This window comes from Dendrobates tinctorius, unplaced genomic scaffold (genome assembly GCF_039654945.1).
Source record: "Dendrobates tinctorius isolate UK_male_01 unplaced genomic scaffold, ASM3965494v1 ptg000241l, whole genome shotgun sequence".
Classification (NCBI taxonomy): Eukaryota; Metazoa; Chordata; class Amphibia; order Anura; family Dendrobatidae; genus Dendrobates; species Dendrobates tinctorius.
The window spans coordinates 14,187-34,922 of NW_027361908.1; the positions used below are offsets into that span (position 1 = coordinate 14,187).

Below are 20,736 nucleotides of genomic sequence, written 5' to 3' on the forward strand. Positions count from 1 at the left end.
TGCCGCCATCGATCCCTTAGATCGGTTCATGATTAAGAGCCGTGAAATACCCCGGTATAGCTGAAGTTGTACAGTCTATAAATCTTCCCGTTGCAGTTAAATATGCACAGTAAGGATCATACTAATTAATTGCAGCCTGGGAGCAGAGTCTGTGTGAATGAAGGCAGAATGTCACCAAGGCTCCTATGGCGGGGGGGGGGGGGGGGGGGGGGGGGGGAGGGATATCCACCCTCAGATAGTAGCAGTGGGAGGGGGAGCAGTAACAATACCAGCAGGCCAGCAGTTCAGTTGGGAAAGAGGGAATCATGCAGGGCCCGTCTTTCAGGGCACTCCCTGCACTCCTCTTGGATCTTGCAGGATGTGGATCGCTGTCCCCGCAGCGCTGGAGACAGAGCGCGCGTCCAAGATGGCCGCCGCTCCCCACAGGCCCCACTGTCCACCCCCGTCATCCAAGGCTCCCGCTCACCGGAGCCGTTCTGCACCTCTCCTCAGAGCTCCCGGGGGGTCCCGACACCAGCGGGCACCAAGCGCTGCCACGTCCTGTGCTCAATACAGGCGGTAAGTGCAGGATATTCTAAGGATTATTGGGAGCTCCCGCAGCGCGCGTCCTTCCCTCACCGCTGCATAGCCACGCCCCTCCCGGGTTGACGTTTTTAATGATACCATTTATGTGCAGATACGTTCTTTTGATCGCTCGTTATTGCATTTTAATGCAATGTTGTGGCGACCAAAAAAAAATATAATTCTGGGGTTTTGATTTTTTTCTCACTAAGCCGTTTAGCAATCGGGTTAATCCTTTATTTTTTTTTTTATTGATAGATCTGACGATTCTGAACACGGCGATACCAAATGTGTAGGTTTGATTTTTTTTGTTTTACTTTGATTGGGGCGAAAGGGGGTGATTTAACTTATGTTTTGTTTTTTTTTACTTTTGGCATGTTTCAATAGCCTCATAGGAAGCTAGAAGCGTGCCATACTTGATCGGCTCTGCTACATATAGGCGATGTTCAGATTGCCTATATGTAGCAGAAATACAGCATTGCTATGAGCGCTGACCACAGGGTGGCGCTCACAGCAATCTGCCGGCAACAACCATAGAGGTCTCTATGAGACCTCTAGTTGTCATGGCAACACGTCGCTGACCCCCGATCACATGACGGGGGTCGGCAATGCGCTCATTTCCGGCCGGGCGCCGCAAGTACTAGTGAAATGCCCGCTGTCAGCGTTTGACAGCGGGATTTAACTAGTTAATAGGCACGGGCGGATAACGATTTCACTCGCGCCTATTGCGGGCACATATCAGCTGTTTATAACAGCTGACATGTCGCGGCTTTGAGGTGGGCTCACCACCGGAGTCCACCTCAAAGCGGGGGATACCGACCGCTAACGTACTATCCCGTCAGCGGTCGGTTAAAATCCGAAATGTTGGCCTACTGAAATGTATGTTCAGTAAATGCACTCAATACTTGGTCGGGGCTCCTTCTGCATCAATTACTGTATCAATGCGGCGTGGCATGGAGGCGATCAGCCTGTGGCACTGCTGAGGTGTTATGGAAGCCCAGGTTGCTTTGATAGCAGCCTTCAGCTCATCTGCATTGTTGGGTCTGGTGTCTCTCATCTTCCTCCTGACAATTCCCCATAGATTCTCTATGGGGTTAAGGTCAGGCGAGTTTGCTGGCCAATCACGCACAGTGATACTGTTGTTTTTAAACCATGCATTGGTACTTTTGGCAGTGTGGACAGGTGCCAAGTCCTGGTGGAGAATGAAATTTCCATCTCCAAAAAGCTTGTCGGCAGAGGGAAGCATGAGGTGCTCTAAAATTTCCTGGTAGACGGCTGCGCTGACATTAGTCTTGATAAAACAGTGGACCTACACCATCAGATGACATCGCTCCCCAAACCATCATTGTGGGGAAAAGCATGTACTGTAGGCAATTTTACAGCATTTTAGATATAATGAAACATACAGATGCATTAGAAAAAACTGTACAGCGGAATGTATTACAACTTGAGCCAAATTATTGGAGGACGAGATGAACGTGGAGATAGTCGATAAAAAAACAAAAAACTCCAGCAGAATATTTAATGGTAATCTTTCATGGTCTTTCAAAAATTCGAAAATAAGTTTTTCCTCCACTGCCTACATCCAGTAATATCCAGGAATTGCATTTCTTATTGAACGCCTAAGTGCTTGGGTTGAAGATCACCCGTCACCTTTAGTTCATGGAGCCCATGATTTTCGGAAAGCCTTTTTGAAGAATATGTCCATAGAATCATAGAATCGTAGAGTTGGAAGGGACCTCCTGGGCCATCTGGTCCAACCCCCTGCTCAAAGCAGGATTCGCTAAATCATCCCAGTCAGATGTCTGTCCAGCCTCTGTTTGAAGACTTCCATTGAAGGAGAACTCACCACTTCTCGTGGCAGCCTGTTCCACTCATTGATCACTCTGTCAAAAAGTTTTTTCTAATATCTAATCTGTGTCTCCTCCCATTCAGTTTCATCCCATTGCTTCTAGTCTTTCCTTGTGCAAATGAGAATAAAGTTGATCCTTCTACAATGTGACAGCCCTTTAGATATTTGTAGACAGCTATTAAGTCTCCTCTCAGTCCAGTCCAGTGTATGGTGGTGCGCAGAATACAAGTTTCTCACCTGTGATATAGTGAATTTGTATTCTAGCATTCCAAACATTCTGTCCATAAAAGCACTGGATCATCATTTCAATAAATACAGCAAACATGACGACGACTTCATCATAATGGCCTCTGAATTTTTGTGAACAATTTTTTTTTGTTCAACAATGAATTTTAAATGCAAATAAAAGGCATGCCAATGAGCTCACGGTTATCATCCCTTGCCAAATCTCCTATCAGGTAACAATACAATGGATGATATTATGATTGTATAGACTGCGTGCAGAATTATTAGGCAAGTTGTATTTGAGAGGATTAGTTTTTATTATTGACCAACAACTATGTTCTCAATCAACCCAAAAGACTCAAATATCAAGGCTTAGTATTTTTGGAAGTTGGAGTGGTTTTTTTTTTGTTTTTTTTTTTTTTTAGATTTGGCTATCTTAGGAGGACATCTGTTTTTTCAGCTAACTATTACAGTGCAGAATTATTAGGCAACTTAATAAAAACGAAATATATACCCTTCTCACTTGTTTATTTTCACCAAGTAAACCAATATAACACAAAATTTAGAAATAAACATTTCTAACATTCAAAAACAAGAAAAAAAAAAATATAAAATAATCAGTGACCAATATAGCCACCTTTCTTTACGATGACACTCAAAAGCCTTCCATCCACAGATTCCATCAGTTGCTTGATCTGTTTACGATCAACATTGCGTGCAGCAGCGACCACAGCCTCCCAAACACTGTTCCCAGAGGTGTACTGTTTTCCCTCCCGGTAGATCTCATATTTTATGAGGGACCACAGGTTCTCTATGGGGTTCAGATCAGGTGAACAAGGGGGCCATGTTATTATTTTTTCTTCTTTTAGACCTTTACTGGCCAGCCACGCTGTGGAGTATTTGGATGCATGTGATGGAGCATTGTCCTGCATGAAAATCATGTTTTTGTTGAACGATACCAACTTCTTCCTGCACCACTGCTTGAAGAAGGTGTCTTCCAGAAACTGGCAGTAGGTCTGGGAGTTGAGCTTCACTCCATCCTCAACCCAAAAAGGTCCCACAAGTTCATCTTTGATGATACAAGCCCATACCAGTACCCCACCTCCACCTTGCTGGCGTCTGAGTCAGAGTGGAGCTCTCTGCCCTTTACTGATCCAACCTTGCGCCCATCCATCTGTCTCATCAAGAGTCACTCTCATTTCATCAGTCCATAAAACCTTAGAAAAATCAGTCTTAAGATATTTCTTGGCCCAGTCTTGACCTTTTATCTTATGTTTCTGGTTCAAAGGTGGTCATTTTTCAGCCTTCCTTACCTTGGCCATGTCCCCGAGTATGGCACACCTTGTGCTTTTTGATACTCCAGTAACGTTGCAGCTCTGAAATATGGCAAAACTGGTGGCAAATGGCATCTTGACGCTTGATTTTCCTCAATTCATGGGCAGTTTTTTTGTGCCTTTTTTATCAACACGCTTCTTGCGACCCTGTTGGATATTTGCCATGAAACGCTTGATTGTTCAGTGATCACGCTTCAAAAGTTTTGCAAGTTCAAGACTGCTGCATCCCTCTGCAAGACTGCTCACAATTTTTGAATTTTCAGAGTCCGTCAAATCTTTCTGCTGACCCATTTTGCCAACGGAAAGGAAGTTGCCTAATAATTAAGCACACCTTATATAGGGTGTTGATGTCATTAGACCACACACCTCCTAATTACAGAGATGCAAATCACCTGAGTTACATAATTGCCAGTTGGCTTTCAAGCCTAAACAGATTGCAGTAGCACAACATGTATAAAAAGGATGATGAGATCAAAATACTCATTTGCCTAATAATTCTACACCCAGCGTACATCTCAGGCTTCCCATGTAATGAAAATTCCGTGGCTCAAGACCCAATTGGTTTCATTTCCATATGTGCCATGATGCGTAAACTGTAATCATGTACATTACTGTTACATTACATTACATTATGACAACTCAAAAAAATACAAGTATACTTCACATATTCCTTCTGGAGGGGACGAGATCAGGCTTATGACTTGGTAAGTGTCCTCTACGGTTGTACTGATTTCTGTTACGGAATATAAAATAACAGCACTACAGACGGACCATTTCTTACCTGAAGCAGGCCGTATTTAGTTTCAACATCGTACAATTTATGATCTTTAATATCCGCAGGGAGCGGAGATGGGAGATTGTCCCAGCTTCCAAGAACATTAGCTAAGCTGGCAAAGACAGGCTCCGTACAAAAGGCAAGACAATCCCTGTAGGAAGAAATAGAGAAATAAAAAATGTAACGCCCCCTGTAAAAGTCCATTATGTAATATTTCTAAGATGATGTTAACAAGTTGTGTTTTTGCTGCGTTTTTGTTTTTCCCTCAGGCAAAACCTGCTGTCCTGGCAGTAAAGAAGCAGCTTACAAAAAATGAGATTTCTTAAATCTCAGACTTTGCTGGTACTGTAAAATGTAGATTAAAATTTGCATTAAAAAAAATGCAACGTGTGAACATAGCTTAAGTCTGTGTGTACATATGGCAGATTTAGTGCGTTTTCGCCATGCAGATTTGCTACCAAAACCTGAAGCAATCCTGATGCCAGCAAAGTGAAGGAGAAACCTGACGTGTCATACACATGTTCAGTATTTTTGACTTGCAGATGTAGTGCAGAAAATAATCTGCAGCATCTCAGATCTGTGCCTTTTTGCCCTGCGTTTTTCACCATTGATCTCACTCAAATCAATCAAAAACGCAGGGCAAAAATTCAGCAAACATGAGTGATTTTGCAGCTGCGTTTTCCTACTAAGAGATGCAGAAATTTTATGCAATGTGTGCACACACCCTAAGGCTACATTCACACGTAGCGGAACTCTTGCGGAAATTACCGCGAGAATTCTGGATTCCATTCCGCGGGAAAATCGCATTTTAAATTCCCGCGATTTTCCCGTGGAAAAACTAGCGTTTTGCAAGCGTAATTAGCTTGCAGAATGCTAGCGTTTTCCAAGCGATCTGGAGCATCGCTTGGAGACCTGATTAACAGGTTGGTCACACTATCGCTTCATTGGGGGGACACAGGAACCCATGGGACGTCCCAAAGCAGTCCCCAAGGGGAGGGAACAGCAAACAACTCCAATCAGGGCGAGGAAGTCACCCTCGTCACCTGCGAGGTCTTTCCACCCCGACCGGCACCTGCCGAGGCTAGGCATGGGCTCTGAAAAACCTCATGGATCTGTGGAGGACATATCATTGCACTGCAGAGGTGCCAGACGAAGGCCCAAAGAGTACCGCCAGGAGGACACACACTGCCCGGGCAGAGTGCGTCATACTGAAAAGAACGCAGTCCTTCCTGAGCCGGCAGCCCTACTAATGCCGACCAGATTCCGCGAGCAGACGCTGACCTGGAGGCCAGAGGACCTCTATACACTGTGTTCCAAATTATTATGCAAATGATATTTTTCTCTGATTTTCCTAAATAGTCGGTACAAATGACAGTCAGTCTAATAAAAGTCATCACCGGTTAGAGTATACATCAAATTTTATTGAAGAAACCTCCCAATAATAACAGTATAATCTCCAAAATGAATAAAAACTCAAATTGCACTGTTCCAAATTATTAGGCACAGTAGAATTTCTAAACATTTGATATGTTTTAAAGAACTGAAAATGCTCATTTGTGGAATTTGCAGCATTAGGAGGTCACATTCACTGAACAAAAAGGATATATTTTGGAGTTAAATAGCTTAACAGGCCAAGTTACATGTTAACATAGGAACCCTTCTTTCATATCACCTTCACAATTCTTGCAGCCATTGAAATGGTGAGTTTTTGGAGAGTTTCTGCTTGGATTTCTTTGCATGAAGTCAGAATAGCCTCCCAGAACTGCTGTTTTGATGTGAGCTGCCTCCCACCCTCATAGATCTTTTGCTTGATGATACTCCAAAGGTTGTCTATAGGGTTGAGGTCAGGGGAAGATGGTGGCCACACCATGAGTTTATCTCCTTTTATGCTCATAGCGGCCAATGACTCAGAGGTATTCTTTGCAGCATGAGATGGTGCATTGTCATGCATGAAGATGATTTTGCTCCTGAAGGCACATTTCTGCTTTTTATACCATGGAAGACAGCTGTCAGTCAGAAACTCTATATACTTTGCAGAGGTCATTTTCACACCTTCAGGAACCTTAAAGGGCCCTACCAGCTGTTTTCCCATGATTCCGGCCCAAAACATGACTCCTCCACCTCCTTGCTGACGTCGCAGCCTTGTTGGGACATAGTGGCCATCCACTACTCCATCCATCTGAACCATCCAGTGTTGCTCGACACTCATCAGTAAACAAGACTGTTTGAAAATTAGTCTTCATGTATGTCTGGGGCCACTGCAACCATTTCTGCTTGTGAACACTGTTTAGGGGTGGCCGAATAGTAGATTTATGCACCACAGCAAGCCTTTGAAGGATCCTACACCTTGAGGTTCGAGGGACTCCAGAGGCACCAGCAGCTTTAAATATCTGTTTGCTGGTTTGTAATGGCTTTTTAGCAGCCACTCTCTTAATCCAATGAACTTGCCTGGCAGAAACCTTCCTCATTCTGCCTTTATCAGCACAAACATGTCTGTGCTCAGAATCAACCACAAATCTCTTAACAGTACAATGATCACGCTTAAGTTTTTGGGAAATATCTAATATTTTCATCTCTTGACCAAGGCATTGCACTATTTGATGCTTTTCAGCAGCAGAGAGATCCTTTTTCTTTCCTAAATTCCTTGACACCTGTGCCCTGCTTAATAATGTGGAACATCATTCTTAAGTAGCTTTCCTTTAATTGAGCTCACCTGGTAAACTAATTATCACAGGCATTTGAGATTGATTTCAGTGATCCAAAGAGCCCTGATACACAATACCATCTATGAGTTTATTTGATAAACAAAAAATTACATCTTTATGACACTTAAATCCAATTTGCATAATAATTTGGAATACAGTGTACTTCAAGCCCGAGCTTGATAAGTACAGTTGCTGTAGCCAGGTAGCCTGATGAGAGACCACCACGAAGGAAAAGTCCAAGGCAGACGAAAGAAAGGGAATTCAGAATGATGGACAGTGGACCCTTGATCCACAGGAAGTGCACCACAGCTGCTACAGAGTCTGTGAGGCCCTAGGAGTGGTGGAGAGCCTGAAAGGGAAGGCTACCAACTGAAAAGGAGAATGAACCCGTCCATTACAAAAGTAGATATCGCCAAAGCCCTGAATAAATTAGGTCCTGTATAAGAGCTTCAAGGAAAATTCATGCGATTCACAGGAGGCAAATGCTGAACGAAGAAAAATTTCTTCCTGAGAAAAACAAGGATGGGCTCAATCATAGATCCCGAAAGGCACGCTGAGGTAAATGCGCTGAAGAACAACGAGGTTCAGCCTGAGGAAGGAAAGCGCTTGTCCTTCCAGTGACCTCCTCAATAATTTGGCGTATTAGAGCCACACGGAAGGAACAGAAAGTTGGTGAGGGACTTCTTTGGGATAATTTCGCTCGTGAAACCGAAAGCCAAATGAACCCCTAGATGGGAACGATTAAGCGAAAACCCATGTCTTCATGCAAGAGAAAATTTTTGGACTGTGAGGACAGTCAAATCTTCCGACCAGTCTCCAGAAAGAATGCTCTGATGAGCAAGCTAGGCCACGTGTCTATAGAACTCTGCAACATGGGTGGAGACTAAGGCAGGACACGATATAGCGGCGGGTGGTTTCAAGGTTGACCTTGCCAACTACTGTGTGAATTCGCCGTTTGAATCTCTGAGGGATGCACTTCTGGAAGAGGAAGGACCGTAGTAGTGGAAGACTTGGAACCGGAGGGTTCATAGTCGCAGAAGTAGTCTAATTTGCGAAGCGCTCGGGAGAAAAGAGATATACTAAGGCGCCCTCTTGTTTGGAAACGGCTGAAGTCCATTCAGTGAAAAAATGACAAGAACTGAGAGCAGGCCACGGAGAACCTGCTAAAGAGCCGAACCCTGAAAACGTACTGAATGGAACCTGGGGATAATCTGGATCTCATCGCAGCGATATAGGTTTAGGATGGCTATGAAGAGACAACTGATTGCTCGACTAAGGAGGAAGAACGAAGACTACTGGATGACTTTTGAGATCAAAAGGAAGATAAACCCAGCATACGGGGATGAGGGTGGATATGGGAAAAAATAGTCTAGCTGGACTTAGAAAAGTGATTAGTCGAGCAAGGAAAGTCCATGCCAAACATGGAGTATTGTCAACTGTAAGGAAAGTTGGCTCTAGGTAGATCAAATAGACACCAGAAGACAACTAGGCTGACGAAAGGCAGGTCAATCCGCATGACGATGTAAACGACCGAATCTATCCTGGACCCTCTGGAGCAGGGAGGGGATTACGTTGTGTAGACCCGCTAGCCTAAGTCTAAGACAACACGTGCCCGAGGAGAACAGTGAATAGATACAATTCTAGCCAAAGGAAGAAACGCGTTATCACCAGACTCATCCTTGGATCCAAGACTGGAGCAGCTTTCCACCCTGGTCGATGCTTGCGCAGAGTCAGATCCCACTCCTGTCGGAGGTGGGATACTTTTTTCAGTCAAGGTCAGAAGTCACATGTCTGAGCTGCTGGAGGCTTTACTCGGCGTCTGTAAGAAAGAATAGGTAAGTTCCGACAGATAAGGAGCTTAGGTATTGTGGTAGCTCGAAGGCCCTTACGACAGGCTAGAACTTATAAACTACTATTTGACAAACATTAAAGCTAGGCGGAACACACTGGCAGTAAAGACAGCCTGCGGACAGTACTGTAAACTGATCAGAAGGTGTGGCAAAACTCACACTTAGGGTACAGAGCATGCCGTAGTAAAACCGCGACTATCCGTACCCGACACGAGAGTGTCTGACATACCTGAAGGTGGAGTATCCAGTTATTTTGCTACCGAGATCCACTCTGTGGGACAGAGATCCGTTCCGTGTGGACATGGCAGTGCTTACGTTTAACTGTTAACAAACCACAGATGTTATGGACAATGAAATATGCAGCTGAAAGGTGTCTTTGACTCACCTGAAAGCGGCTTGTAACCGCAGCCCGCCATGAGCAATAAATGCCGGCACCTCACCTCGAGTGGTGATTAGACGGGAGCTTAGGCAAAAGCTGCAAAACACCGTGAGGAACGTGAGAGAGGACGCTCCTGACTCACCTGAAAATGGGACAGTAGATCCGGATCGGTGTAGTTGATGGCCTCGGTTACGTTTGAGTTACCAGAAAGACGGCATGTATTGACTAAACATATCTGGTAGAGGACTATTCAAGTGCTCGATAAGGGATAGAATACTGCTGCAATAGAACGCGAGGAACTTGAAGGCGAGAGCATCTGACTCACCTGAATACGGTACAGAACACCAGTACCCCAGAAGCAGTCAACCCCAGACACGTCTCCACAGTAATACGGCCGTATGAACTACTGTACCTGGCAGGTGATGCGTCTGAAACCGGATAGCGGATATAGCACAGCTGCAATTGGCTCTAAGTATCCTGTGCACAAATCAGCGTGGAGAGAACCCGGAGAAGGGTATAGGAGACAGTCATTTCTGAGTTGCGGTGCGGTCTAGGCCTGGATACCTGACGACATTAGGCAGAATAACGGCTTGTGTGTTGCGGTCTAGGTCTGGGTACCTGACGGCATTAGCCAGAATAACGGCTTCTGTATTGCGGGCTAGGTCTGGGTACCTGACGGCATTAGGCAGAATAACGGCTTCTGTATTGCGGGCTAGGTCTGGGTACCTGATGGCATTAGGCAGAATGACGACTTGTGTGTTGCGGTCTAGGTCTGGGTACCTGACGGAATTAGGCAGAATAACGGCTTCTGTAATGTGGTCTAGGCCTGGGTACCTGATGGCATTAGGCAGAATAATGGCTTCTGTGTTGCCATCTAGGTCTGAATACCTGACGGCATTAGGCAGAATAACGGCTTCTGTGTTGCGGTCTAGGTCTGGGTACCTGACGACATCAGGTAGAATAATGGCTTCACGTGTAGTAAGCCGTGCCACGAAGTCTGTAGTAAAGTAGATTCTGACCAGTCAATTCTTCTGACGGTAGAACAGTAGGCCTGGGATCAGAAAGACTAAACATTACGCTCTGTTGTGCGCCATGGTTCCAACTTCTGGAACTGCGAGTTGTGGTCAGCTTCTTTATCCACTGAGCCACAGCAGACAATTGCCAGGTAACACGGACTTCTATCCAGCTGGATGTCTGGCCCAAACACTGGAGACGTGAAGAGATAGAAGCAGCTCATTATTCTGCTTATAGCAGTATGAAGCCAGCGTCCGGAGGGGAAAATAAAGAGAAAATAAAGGGCGAGTGCCTCTGAGCAGTAGATATGGGAGCAGTTGCTATGCCAGGGCTCCAACATCTTTATGTAAAGCAATGGTTGAGACTTCCTCTGCTCTGCTGAAAATCAGGGCACCTATCTGTAATGGCCGAAAACACAACCACCATGTGACAAAAATCAGATCTCCGAGGAAAAAAACATGCGAGTGAAACCTCCTACCAGGCCAACGCCATGCGGCAAATACAGAAGACAGCCGCGTGGCTCTACAAGGCTCTATGTGCTATGACACCAGACATACTGATGCACTAGAGACCGCGCGGCAGAAGATTACAATTACGTCAGTAATTACACGACTGTAGAGTACTGTTACGTCCGTGACTGTACAGCTCTAGAGTACAATTACTTCAGAGACCATACGGTTCGAGAAAAACCATTACGTTAGTGACTGTACGGCTCCAGAAACTGTACGACTGGGTCAACTGGGGGCTCCTGGACGGTGGGAGAGGACCACAGTCGAGGAAGAGGAGGATGGAGAATGAAGTGGCTTAGAATTAGACATGAGAACAATCCCACTAAGCGCTGCCAGAAGGTTAGGGGACAGGAGAGCAGAGGGGGGTGCCAGTCTGCAGTGCAGAGCTACTTACGGCAGATGTCCTGTAGGAGGCTTGCTGGCTGTAGAGAAGGACAGGCAGGTCCCATAGATTTAAGGAAGCAACTGATGTCATGCCTCAGGATTCGATCCGGCAGTCCTTCGGCTCCCCGGTACACCAGCCGGAAAATGGCGTCTGCTAGGAGACGCAGGGCAGAACGCACGCGCTGAGAGGGGAGAGGGCAGCCAGAAACCGGGAAGCACGCTCTCAGCTAAACGCGGGGCCCGGAGGAGCAATATGGCGGCGGCTCCAGCCCACAGTGGAGGCTGAGGGTAGTGGGCGGAGCTTGACGCCACACAGGAAGGGGAGAGAGGGAGACACAGGCGGGAAAAAAGCCCGTCCGGAGCCGAGAGAAAGGGGGGCGGGGGCATAACTAACTAGGCCCAAGATGAAGCCGGGACCTAGATTATAGCCGGCGGCCGCCGGAGCGGGAGGGGGGCCCGCAGAGGTCATAAAATAGCACCATACGGGTCCCCACAGTGGCGCCAGGGTGCTAAAAGTGGCGCAAACAAAGCGCCGTGGCGCAAACAAAGCGCCATGACACCACTTAGGCAGCAAGGGGGCACAAAGAACAGGAAGCCTCTGTGTGCCAAATCACCCTCTCTTCCCCAAAGGTTCTGCAAAGCAGTACTGAGGCCCCCCAAACTAGCTGGAAGGTATGAACTGCGCTAGCCACTTGAATAAGGGTTGTTTTTTCTCTCTCTCTTCTTTTCCCGTTTTCATCTCCTCTTCAGCACCTGAGGAGAAAAGAGGAAAAGTACTTACCCATTCGCAAAAATCGGACGTCCGGAATCCATGTTGCGGGACGTCCATGTCTCCTCGACCGACATGCTCTGGTGGATGAGTGAGTGGGAGACGGAGGCAGGACCAGGTATTCTTTCTCTTGCGGATCACCTAAACACACTTCTGAGTTAGGGATTTTGGGGTCCTGCCGAACAGACATATGAGGATACGGGGTGGCAGTACACGCCGTACTCAGTCTCTGCGTGGGAGTACAGTTGTGACCGTTCACACTGTATCCCTCCAGTACCTGAAAAGGAACGACGCACATTAGGTAGATATGGGTCTCAAGAGCGACCCGTGTCCACCTCTTATCTGACACCAAGCTAAACTGAACATCCTACTTCCTGTCGGTAGGGTGTAACACTGCGGAAGAGGAGCTAACTTTTTTTCTGCATAGTGTGAGCCTCCTAGTGGCAGCAGCATACACCCATGGTTCCCTGTGTCCCCCAATGAAGCGATAGAGAAACAGTGTTTGACGAGTGTGACCAACTTTTTACTACTGATGCTGCCTATGCGGCATCAGTAGTAAAAGATAGGATGTAAAAAATAAAAAATATTGTTATTCTTACCTTCCGGCGTCCCGCGCAGCCTTCCCACCTCTCTCCACACTCCTGGTCCCAGTAATCCTTTTCAAGAATGACCGCGATGGCGTCCGTTCTCGCAGGATCGTGATGCCATCGCGGTCATTCTCGCAAAGGATTACCGTACTGGGACCGGGAGCGTGGAGAACGGCGGGAAGGCTGCGCGGGACGCCGGAAGGTAAGAATAACAATATTTTTTATTTTAAATTCTATTTTTTACAGGGATATGGTGCCCAGAGCCCAGTCTCCTCTCCTCCGGACTGTGGGTACCATCCACAAATGTTCTGCTTACTTTTCGCATGGTGTGCACAGCCACATGCGGAAAGTAAGCAGAACAATGCATTCCAATGGGTGCGTGATCGCCGCGATTCCGCTAAGTTATTGAGCATGCTGCGTTTTTTTCCATGAAGCGATTCCGCCGCGGAAAAAAACGCAGCATTAGCACAGCATTGCGGAATCCCATAGGAATGCATGGGATGCTTATTTTTCGCGGCAAAATCGCGCGCTTAAAACCGCCGTGAAAACGCGAAAAAAACGCTACGCGTGAACTCAGCCTGAGGGGCACATTGACGAGTAAACACACTATATTGCACAGATCCTGCATTACAGCCTGTATTATAGCGCTGCCAATAGGAATGAATGAGGATAATACAATGTCAGATACACCCAAGAACAAAAACGCTGGCCGGCAGCACAATGAGGTAGCTCATATGTGGGGAATGAGGCATTCAGACAAATAGCAAAAGGTGGATTTAATCTAATTAAACCAAATCCTGATGAATGCTGACTGCTAGGGTATAGAATGGATAGGTCAGCTGCAACTGGGGCACAATGGCTACACAGCAGCTGAACCTACCAAACAGGAAATCCTGGGAAAAATCAAAGCAGAGAGTAAACAGGATCAAATGTAAAAATTACATATTGCCCTTAAAGTGTACCCATCATTGTAACAGAACAAGTGCACCGTCAGGAAACCCCAATGCGCGTTTTGCGGTCGGTCCGCTTCTTTTATATTTTGAAAGATCAGATCTTTTTACATTCATGGACACACTGATGGTAAAGATGGTCTCCCTGAGGAGACTCATTGACCTGGAGAATCATAATTCCAGGTCAGTTTGAGCATTTAGTAAAAATGGCAAACAAAAAAAAAAAACCACAATTGTGGAACTGCACTTTTTTGCAATTTCACCGCACTTATCATAAAATAAGTACAACTCGTCCTGCAAAAAACAAGCCCTCACACGGCCATAATGAGGAAAAATAATAAAAAAAAAAAAAAAAAGTTATGGATCTGAAGAAGGGGAGCAAAAAACAAAAATGCAAAAACCAAAAGGTGGTAAAGGGGTTAAACATGAACGTGTGAAAGAGGTCTTAAATTCATTATGCACAATAGGAGTCCACAATGGTCTGCCTTACCTAGACTCTTCAAGTGGATGCTGTACAGTCAGTAACCGTGGATGTCGGAGCCTTGTTAACTGTTGGACGCCCCGCTTCAGAGAATCTATAATTTGATCCTTCTCATACTTTTGATACTTGTCAATTAACTTCTTGTCAAACACAAAAACTGCAACTTCCTAATTAAAAAAAAAGAAACACAGGTAAAGGACCCAGTATTAAAACATTGCTCTAAAAGAGAACTTTATTTTGAATTACATTTATACATTAATGGGCTGGAACACAGTTTGGATGACTTAAAGGGGTATTCCAATCTCTAAGATGGTATCCCAATATATAGTAGGTGTAATAATAACAGTAGCAAATGCCGCCAATAAGAAATATAGTATAGCTTTTCTGATTCGCTATGTCTTTCCTTATCTGCAGGCACTGTAGGATCTTAGGTATCTATGGTTATAACTACTGATAAAGTGACAGCTAGTTGCTAGTAGATGTAATCATGGTTACTTTAGGTCCTGCTATGTCTGCACATAAGAGACATAGTGAATCAGAAAAACTATTCTACATTTCTAATTGGCTAATATTATTATTATTACTACACCTACTACATATTGGGATAGGTTCTTGAGATGGGAACAGCCCTGTAAACCCCTTTCTGACATTGGACGTAATGATCCATCCATGTGACCTGGCACAATTTGACCATCGACAGATCATTAAGTCATCGTGATCGGCCAAGCTCACGGGGGGTGTGAGGCCGATCGCGGCCGGGTGTCGGACGATTCTCACAGCTGACAAACGGCACTAGGTATCAGGAGCGGTTACGGACCGCTCCCAGTCCTTTAACCCCCGAAATACTGAGATCAAACAAGATCGCAGCATTGAGGGAGCCGGAGCATGGCTGACTGCCCCCACTGCCTTTGGATCGGAGACTTCGCGGCGTGACATGAGGTCCCGATCATTGCCATGGTGAGCGGATGTCATCATGACGACATCCGGGTCACCAGAGTTAGGAAACGTGTTGATCATGCGCAGTGCATGATCAGCAAGTCTCCTTGTGAGTGCAGCACTGACAGCTTCTATCGCATGCAGATGCTGCTTCATCTGCATGCCACAGAAACGATCAGCCTGCAAAAAAAAATGATTGTCCCATAGTGGGACAAAGTAAAAAAATTAGGAAAAAGTAAAAAAAAAAAAAAAAAAAAAAAAAAAAGTTTTAAATAATTGTAATAATATTTAAAAAAAATCAATAAAATTAAAAAAAAAATAAAAAAAATCAATATATACTCTAATCACTGAATATTTGAATGAAAAAAAAAATCTAAGCAATTAAAGTACACAATTGGTATCGCCATGTCCGCAACGACCCAACCTATAAAACTGTCCAACTAGTTAACACCTTTAGTGAACACCATAAAAAAAAAAAAAAAAAAAAAAAAAACACAAGGCAAAAAACAATGCTTTATCATCATACCGGTGAACAAAATAGTGAAATACCACGCGATCAAAAAGACGGATGTAAATAACCATGGTACCGCTGAAAAAGTCATCTTGTCCCGCAAAAAACAAGCCCCCATACAGCATCATCAGTGGAAAAATAAAAAAGTTATAGCTCTCAGAATAAAGCGATGCAAAAACAATTATTTTTTCTATATAATAGTTTCTATTATATAAGTGTGAAAACATAAAAAAATATAAATGCCCTATCAATTTTACAACACACGTAACGGTATAAATGCCCCCCCCCCCCCCCCCAAAAAAAAATTCATGAATTGCTAGTTTTTGCTCATTCTGTCTCCCAAAAATCGGAATAAAAAGCGATCAAACAATGTCACGTGCCCGAAAACAATACCAATAAAAATGTCACCTCGTCCCGCAAAAAACAAGACCTCACATGACTCTGTGGGCCAAAATATGGAAAACTTTTAGCTCTCAAAATGTGATGATGCAAAAACTATTTTTTGCAATAAAAGGCGTCTTTTAGTGTGTGACAGCGGCCAAACATAAAAACCCGGTATAACGCCTCTTTCACAAGTCCTGATATTTCAGGTACCGGAGATGTCAGTGGCCGTGTGTGTAATACTTTCAGCGCACGTGTGGCATGCGTATGCCACATCAGTACCACAAGGACTGGAGCCAGGGAAGAAGCATTGCAGTAAGCACTATTCCCCGGCGCCGGGTGCTGAACACGACTCTTATCATTCTCCCCTGCTCTACCGGCGATCGGCGCGAGTAGGGGAGAATGATGAGAGTTAAGGTACTGTCACACTAAGCGACATCGCTAGCAATATCGCTATAACTTGTGACGTTATAGCGATATTTCTAGCGACATCACTGTGTCTGATACTTACCTACGACCCGCTCACCCGCTGGTTATCGCTGATCGCGCGAGAACGTCCCGGACTGCTTCTCGTCGTCAGCTTCCTGTGGAGAGACGAGCGTGGAGCCGGGCGGGAGGACGCAGGATCGCCTAGTGTGACAGGTAAGTAGCGACCCCCGTCCCCAGCGATGTCGCTGGTGAGACCTGCCTGTGTGGCAGCTCACTAGCGACCACTTAGCGATGCACCAGCGATCCTGACCGCGTCATATCGCTGGTCGGGATCGCTGGTACATCGCTAAGTGTGACAGTACCTTTACATTTAAGTGATAAAAGAGACAGCAGGCGGCGGCTTATGGGAATATTACTCCCATCAACCTACCCCTGCTGCTGCTATTAACAGTGCCAGCAGGAGCAGCGGATGGGAGTATTCGTCAGCCGCTCATGCGCTGTAAATAAATACGGTAGTTTAAAAAACAAAAACGGCGTGGGTTCCCCCCCTATTTTTGATAACCAGTCAGATAAAACTGGGGGGCTGCAACCCTCAGCTGTCAGCTTCAGCAAGACTGGTTATTAAGAATAGAGGAGTCCCCACGCTGTTTTTTTAATTAAATTGAAAAAACGGCATGGAGTCCCCCTTATTTTTAACAACCAACCTTGCTAAAGCAGACAACCGGGGGCTGGTGTTCTCAGGTTGGTAAGGGGCCATAGATATTGACCCTCCAGCCTTAAAATAGCAGCCCGCAGCTGCCCAGAAAAGGCACATCTAGTAAATGCACCAATTCTGGGTCTTTGCCCGGCTCTTCCCACTTGCCCTGTAGCGGTGGCAAGCGGGGTAATATTCGTGAGGTTGAGGTCACCTTTCAGGTGACCTCAAGCCCACGGCTTAGTAATGGAAAGGCGTGTATAAAACACCCCCATTACTAATCTTATAGTTGTATTGTAAATAAACACAGAAACCCAGAATAAAGTATTTTATTTGAAAAGAATGACACAGACTCCTTTATTAATCTCAATTAAACCATACGTACAACTACGCCTAATCTAAGCGAAGCCCTTGATCTCCTGAAATAAAAATAAAAAAGCAACAATAATACCATACCTGTCCGTCGCTGTGTTCCACACCGTAATCCATTTCTGGGTGACATACAGTTTTCAACCAGGATGGTGCCAAGATGCGACTGTCCCGGCTGAAAACCACTGGTGAATGAGATTGCTGGAGAATGCAGTGCCAATAACCGGAGGTGATGTCATAGAGGTTACCTCCGGGCACTGAGTTCCGTTCCCAGCTGGGCTGAGCTGCGATCAGATCCCCGCTAGCACAGTGAGCGCTCACAGCTCATGGTGCTAGCGGGGATCTCACAGAACTCACCGCAGCTCATCCCGGCTACGAAAGGTGAGCAGTAACCGAAGGTAGCCTCTATGGCATCACCTTCGATTACTGACACTGCGTTGCCAGCCGGGCTGAGCTGCGGTGACATCGATGAGATCCGCGCTAGCACCGTGAGCACTCACTGTGCTAGCGAGGATTTGATCGCAGCTTAGCCCGGCTGAGAAAGGAGCTCAGTGCAGGCTTATCGCTTCTATAGTACTGAGCGATAGAAGCTGTCAGCGCTGCACTGACAGGGAGACTTGGTGATCATGCACTGCGCATACTGGGTGTCAGCTGTCAGAATCAGCAAACACCTGGCGGTGAACGACCGCGCACCCCCCCGGGAGCGTGGCTGATCATGATGACGTAATATTCCATCCATGGTCAAATTGGCCAAGGTCACATGGAAGGCATATTACGTCTGATGTCAGAAAGGGGTTAAAATGACAGAAAGCACACAATGATTGTTCAAACCAAGTAGAGGGACTCGGTACCTCATGGCGTATCTAAACATTTATATACACTTTCCCACACACTTGTTTTCCATTCTGTGCTGACAGTCGTTTTAAAGAGGATCTGTCACTTGCACAAAAAAATAAGTTGTACATTGTAAAAATCCATGAGCTCCCCTGATTATGCTACTCTTTTACGTTTTGCGCTACGTCAGTACATTGCAGAGACATTCCCAATTCTTTCTTTTGGAGTGCACTATGTGAAATCTCTGCTTGAGGTTCAACTAGGCATTTCTTGAGTGTCTTCTCTGGGAGCCTGCGCTTTCACCCCTCTCTCCGAGCAGCTGCCAACAACAGCTATGCAGCTGATCTAGCAGTCTACCAGTCTCTGAAGTTGCTGATCCATTATTATCAGTATCTGTGAGAGAGGTGTGAAAGTAGACGACAAACAAGCCTCCGAAGCAACAACCAGATGAACTAAAAGCAAAGATTTCACATCCTGAGCTTCAAAAGCAACAAAAGTCAATGTCTCTGCAATGGAACAATGTAAGGCACAAAGAAAAAAAGCAGCAATATCAAAGAAGCTCACATTTACAAGTTACTTAACTTTTTTTTTTTTTTTTTTAGCAAGAGAGTCGTCTTCTTTAAAAGAATAGTAAACCTAGTAAATGAAGTGGACAGCAAGATTATTTTCAGTACACGCATCATGTTCAATAGGAATCTATGCAACTTGAAGTAATTCTGCAGTGTGCATGTACATGATACAGGAGGTTCTGTTAGGAATGGGGGCTACTCTATGGATTATTTTTGCATTCTGCCCACATGACGGTACTGCGGAAAAGATGTTGTCAGCGTGTCATATTAGATGCCACTCTTATACCCACATGTGCTCTAAGGACTAACCATTCTGTGCCCAAAGGCAGAGGCAAACATTACTGTTCTCTTCAAAAAGTGCAGTTATCTATCTGTATGATGCCAACATAGCCAGAGCCTAAAATGCTTCTTGCAGTAGTTTCTGTGTCAAAATGAGCCAGAGTTACAGTAGTGCTAACTGAGACTCTTCTGAACCCCGGCCTACATATACATTGGCATCAGCATTGTAATTATGGATGACGACTGCACTAATCCCAGGGAAGTGACATATTGCTGGTCTAATGAGGTCAAGTGTTTGTGTAGTGAAGTAAGAGCAAACAGCACAGAGTCAAGAGGAACACTGTCCAGTATACATGCTGAAATGAGCAGTAGTGTGGTCAGAAACATTAGAATCTCAGGAAAACGACTATACATCCCACAGTGCAGTCCTAACATGATAAAGTAAAGCTGCATGATCAAGCTCATTAATAGTATACAACTGAACAAGCGCAGTGCTTACAAACTCTTTCATAGAGATGTTGTAAGCACTGCACCAATGCTGGCCAGGATCGATGTTTGCTCCTGAAGCAGAACAGTTTCATCCCTAAGGCCCTGTGCACACGGTGCAGATTCTGTGCAGTTCTGCAGCAGATTTGGCCCTGCAGAACTGTATGTGATGTACAGTACCATTTAAGGCTATGTAAAACAAAAAACCCTGTGCACATGCTGCAGATTTTTTCACGCAGATTTCGTGTGGAATAAAAGAAGCAGCATGTCGCTTCTTTTGTGCGGTTTTGCTGCAGTTTTCCACCTGCTCCATTATAGAAATCTGCAGGTGAAAACTGCAGGGGATCCACACAAAAACTGCACTAAATCTGCAGGTAAAACGCAGGTCATTTTGCCTGCAGATTTAGCAAAATCTGCGTGGAAAATTCCTCAGCAGAATCCGCACCGTGTGCACAAAGCCTCAAAGGCTTCTGATAATCCAGCGGCAAAGCTGCATCATATAGGAGCATCGGAGAGCACACCATCACCCAGGAATATACGCCCACCCTCAGAGCAAGCAGGAAGTGGATGGGATGAGCGAGGAGCGGCGAGCTCCAGAAGAAAGAAGAGGATAGCAACCGTTTCATCTTTAATAGGGTATTAGCATTCATAGCGTATCCAAAGGCGCATTTTAGTCTATTCAGATGGATAACTTCTCAAATTCTAAGGCTAATGACTCATAATGACGACAGACGAGTAATTTAAACGGATTTCACAACTTAATTATTAAGCATGAAATAGTTTATGGAGTGTAAAATTATTATTGCTTGTTAACACATTGTGTTATGCAAATGAAAAGCTTGAGAGCTTACTGCCATATTTACCATGCTATTC

At 45.2% G+C, this 20,736-nt stretch overlaps 1 protein-coding gene across 3 annotated transcripts in view; it reads right to left on the bottom strand.

Annotated features, from left to right (window-relative positions):
* Positions 1–828: 828 nt before the first annotated feature.
* The window catches only part of SCYL2 (SCY1 like pseudokinase 2), a 40,914-nt gene continuing 21,006 nt past the window's right edge, over positions 829–20,736 (bottom strand). For all 3 annotated transcript variants that reach the window (XM_073556871.1, XM_073556870.1, XM_073556872.1), the window contains 2 exons: positions 14,385–14,542; positions 829–4,898 (listed from right to left, as the gene is read on the bottom strand). In XM_073556871.1, the coding sequence (XP_073412972.1) occupies positions 4,709–4,898; positions 14,385–14,542 (348 nt within the window). In that variant the 3' untranslated portion in view covers positions 829–4,708. The remainder of the gene's footprint in view (positions 4,899–14,384; positions 14,543–20,736) is intronic.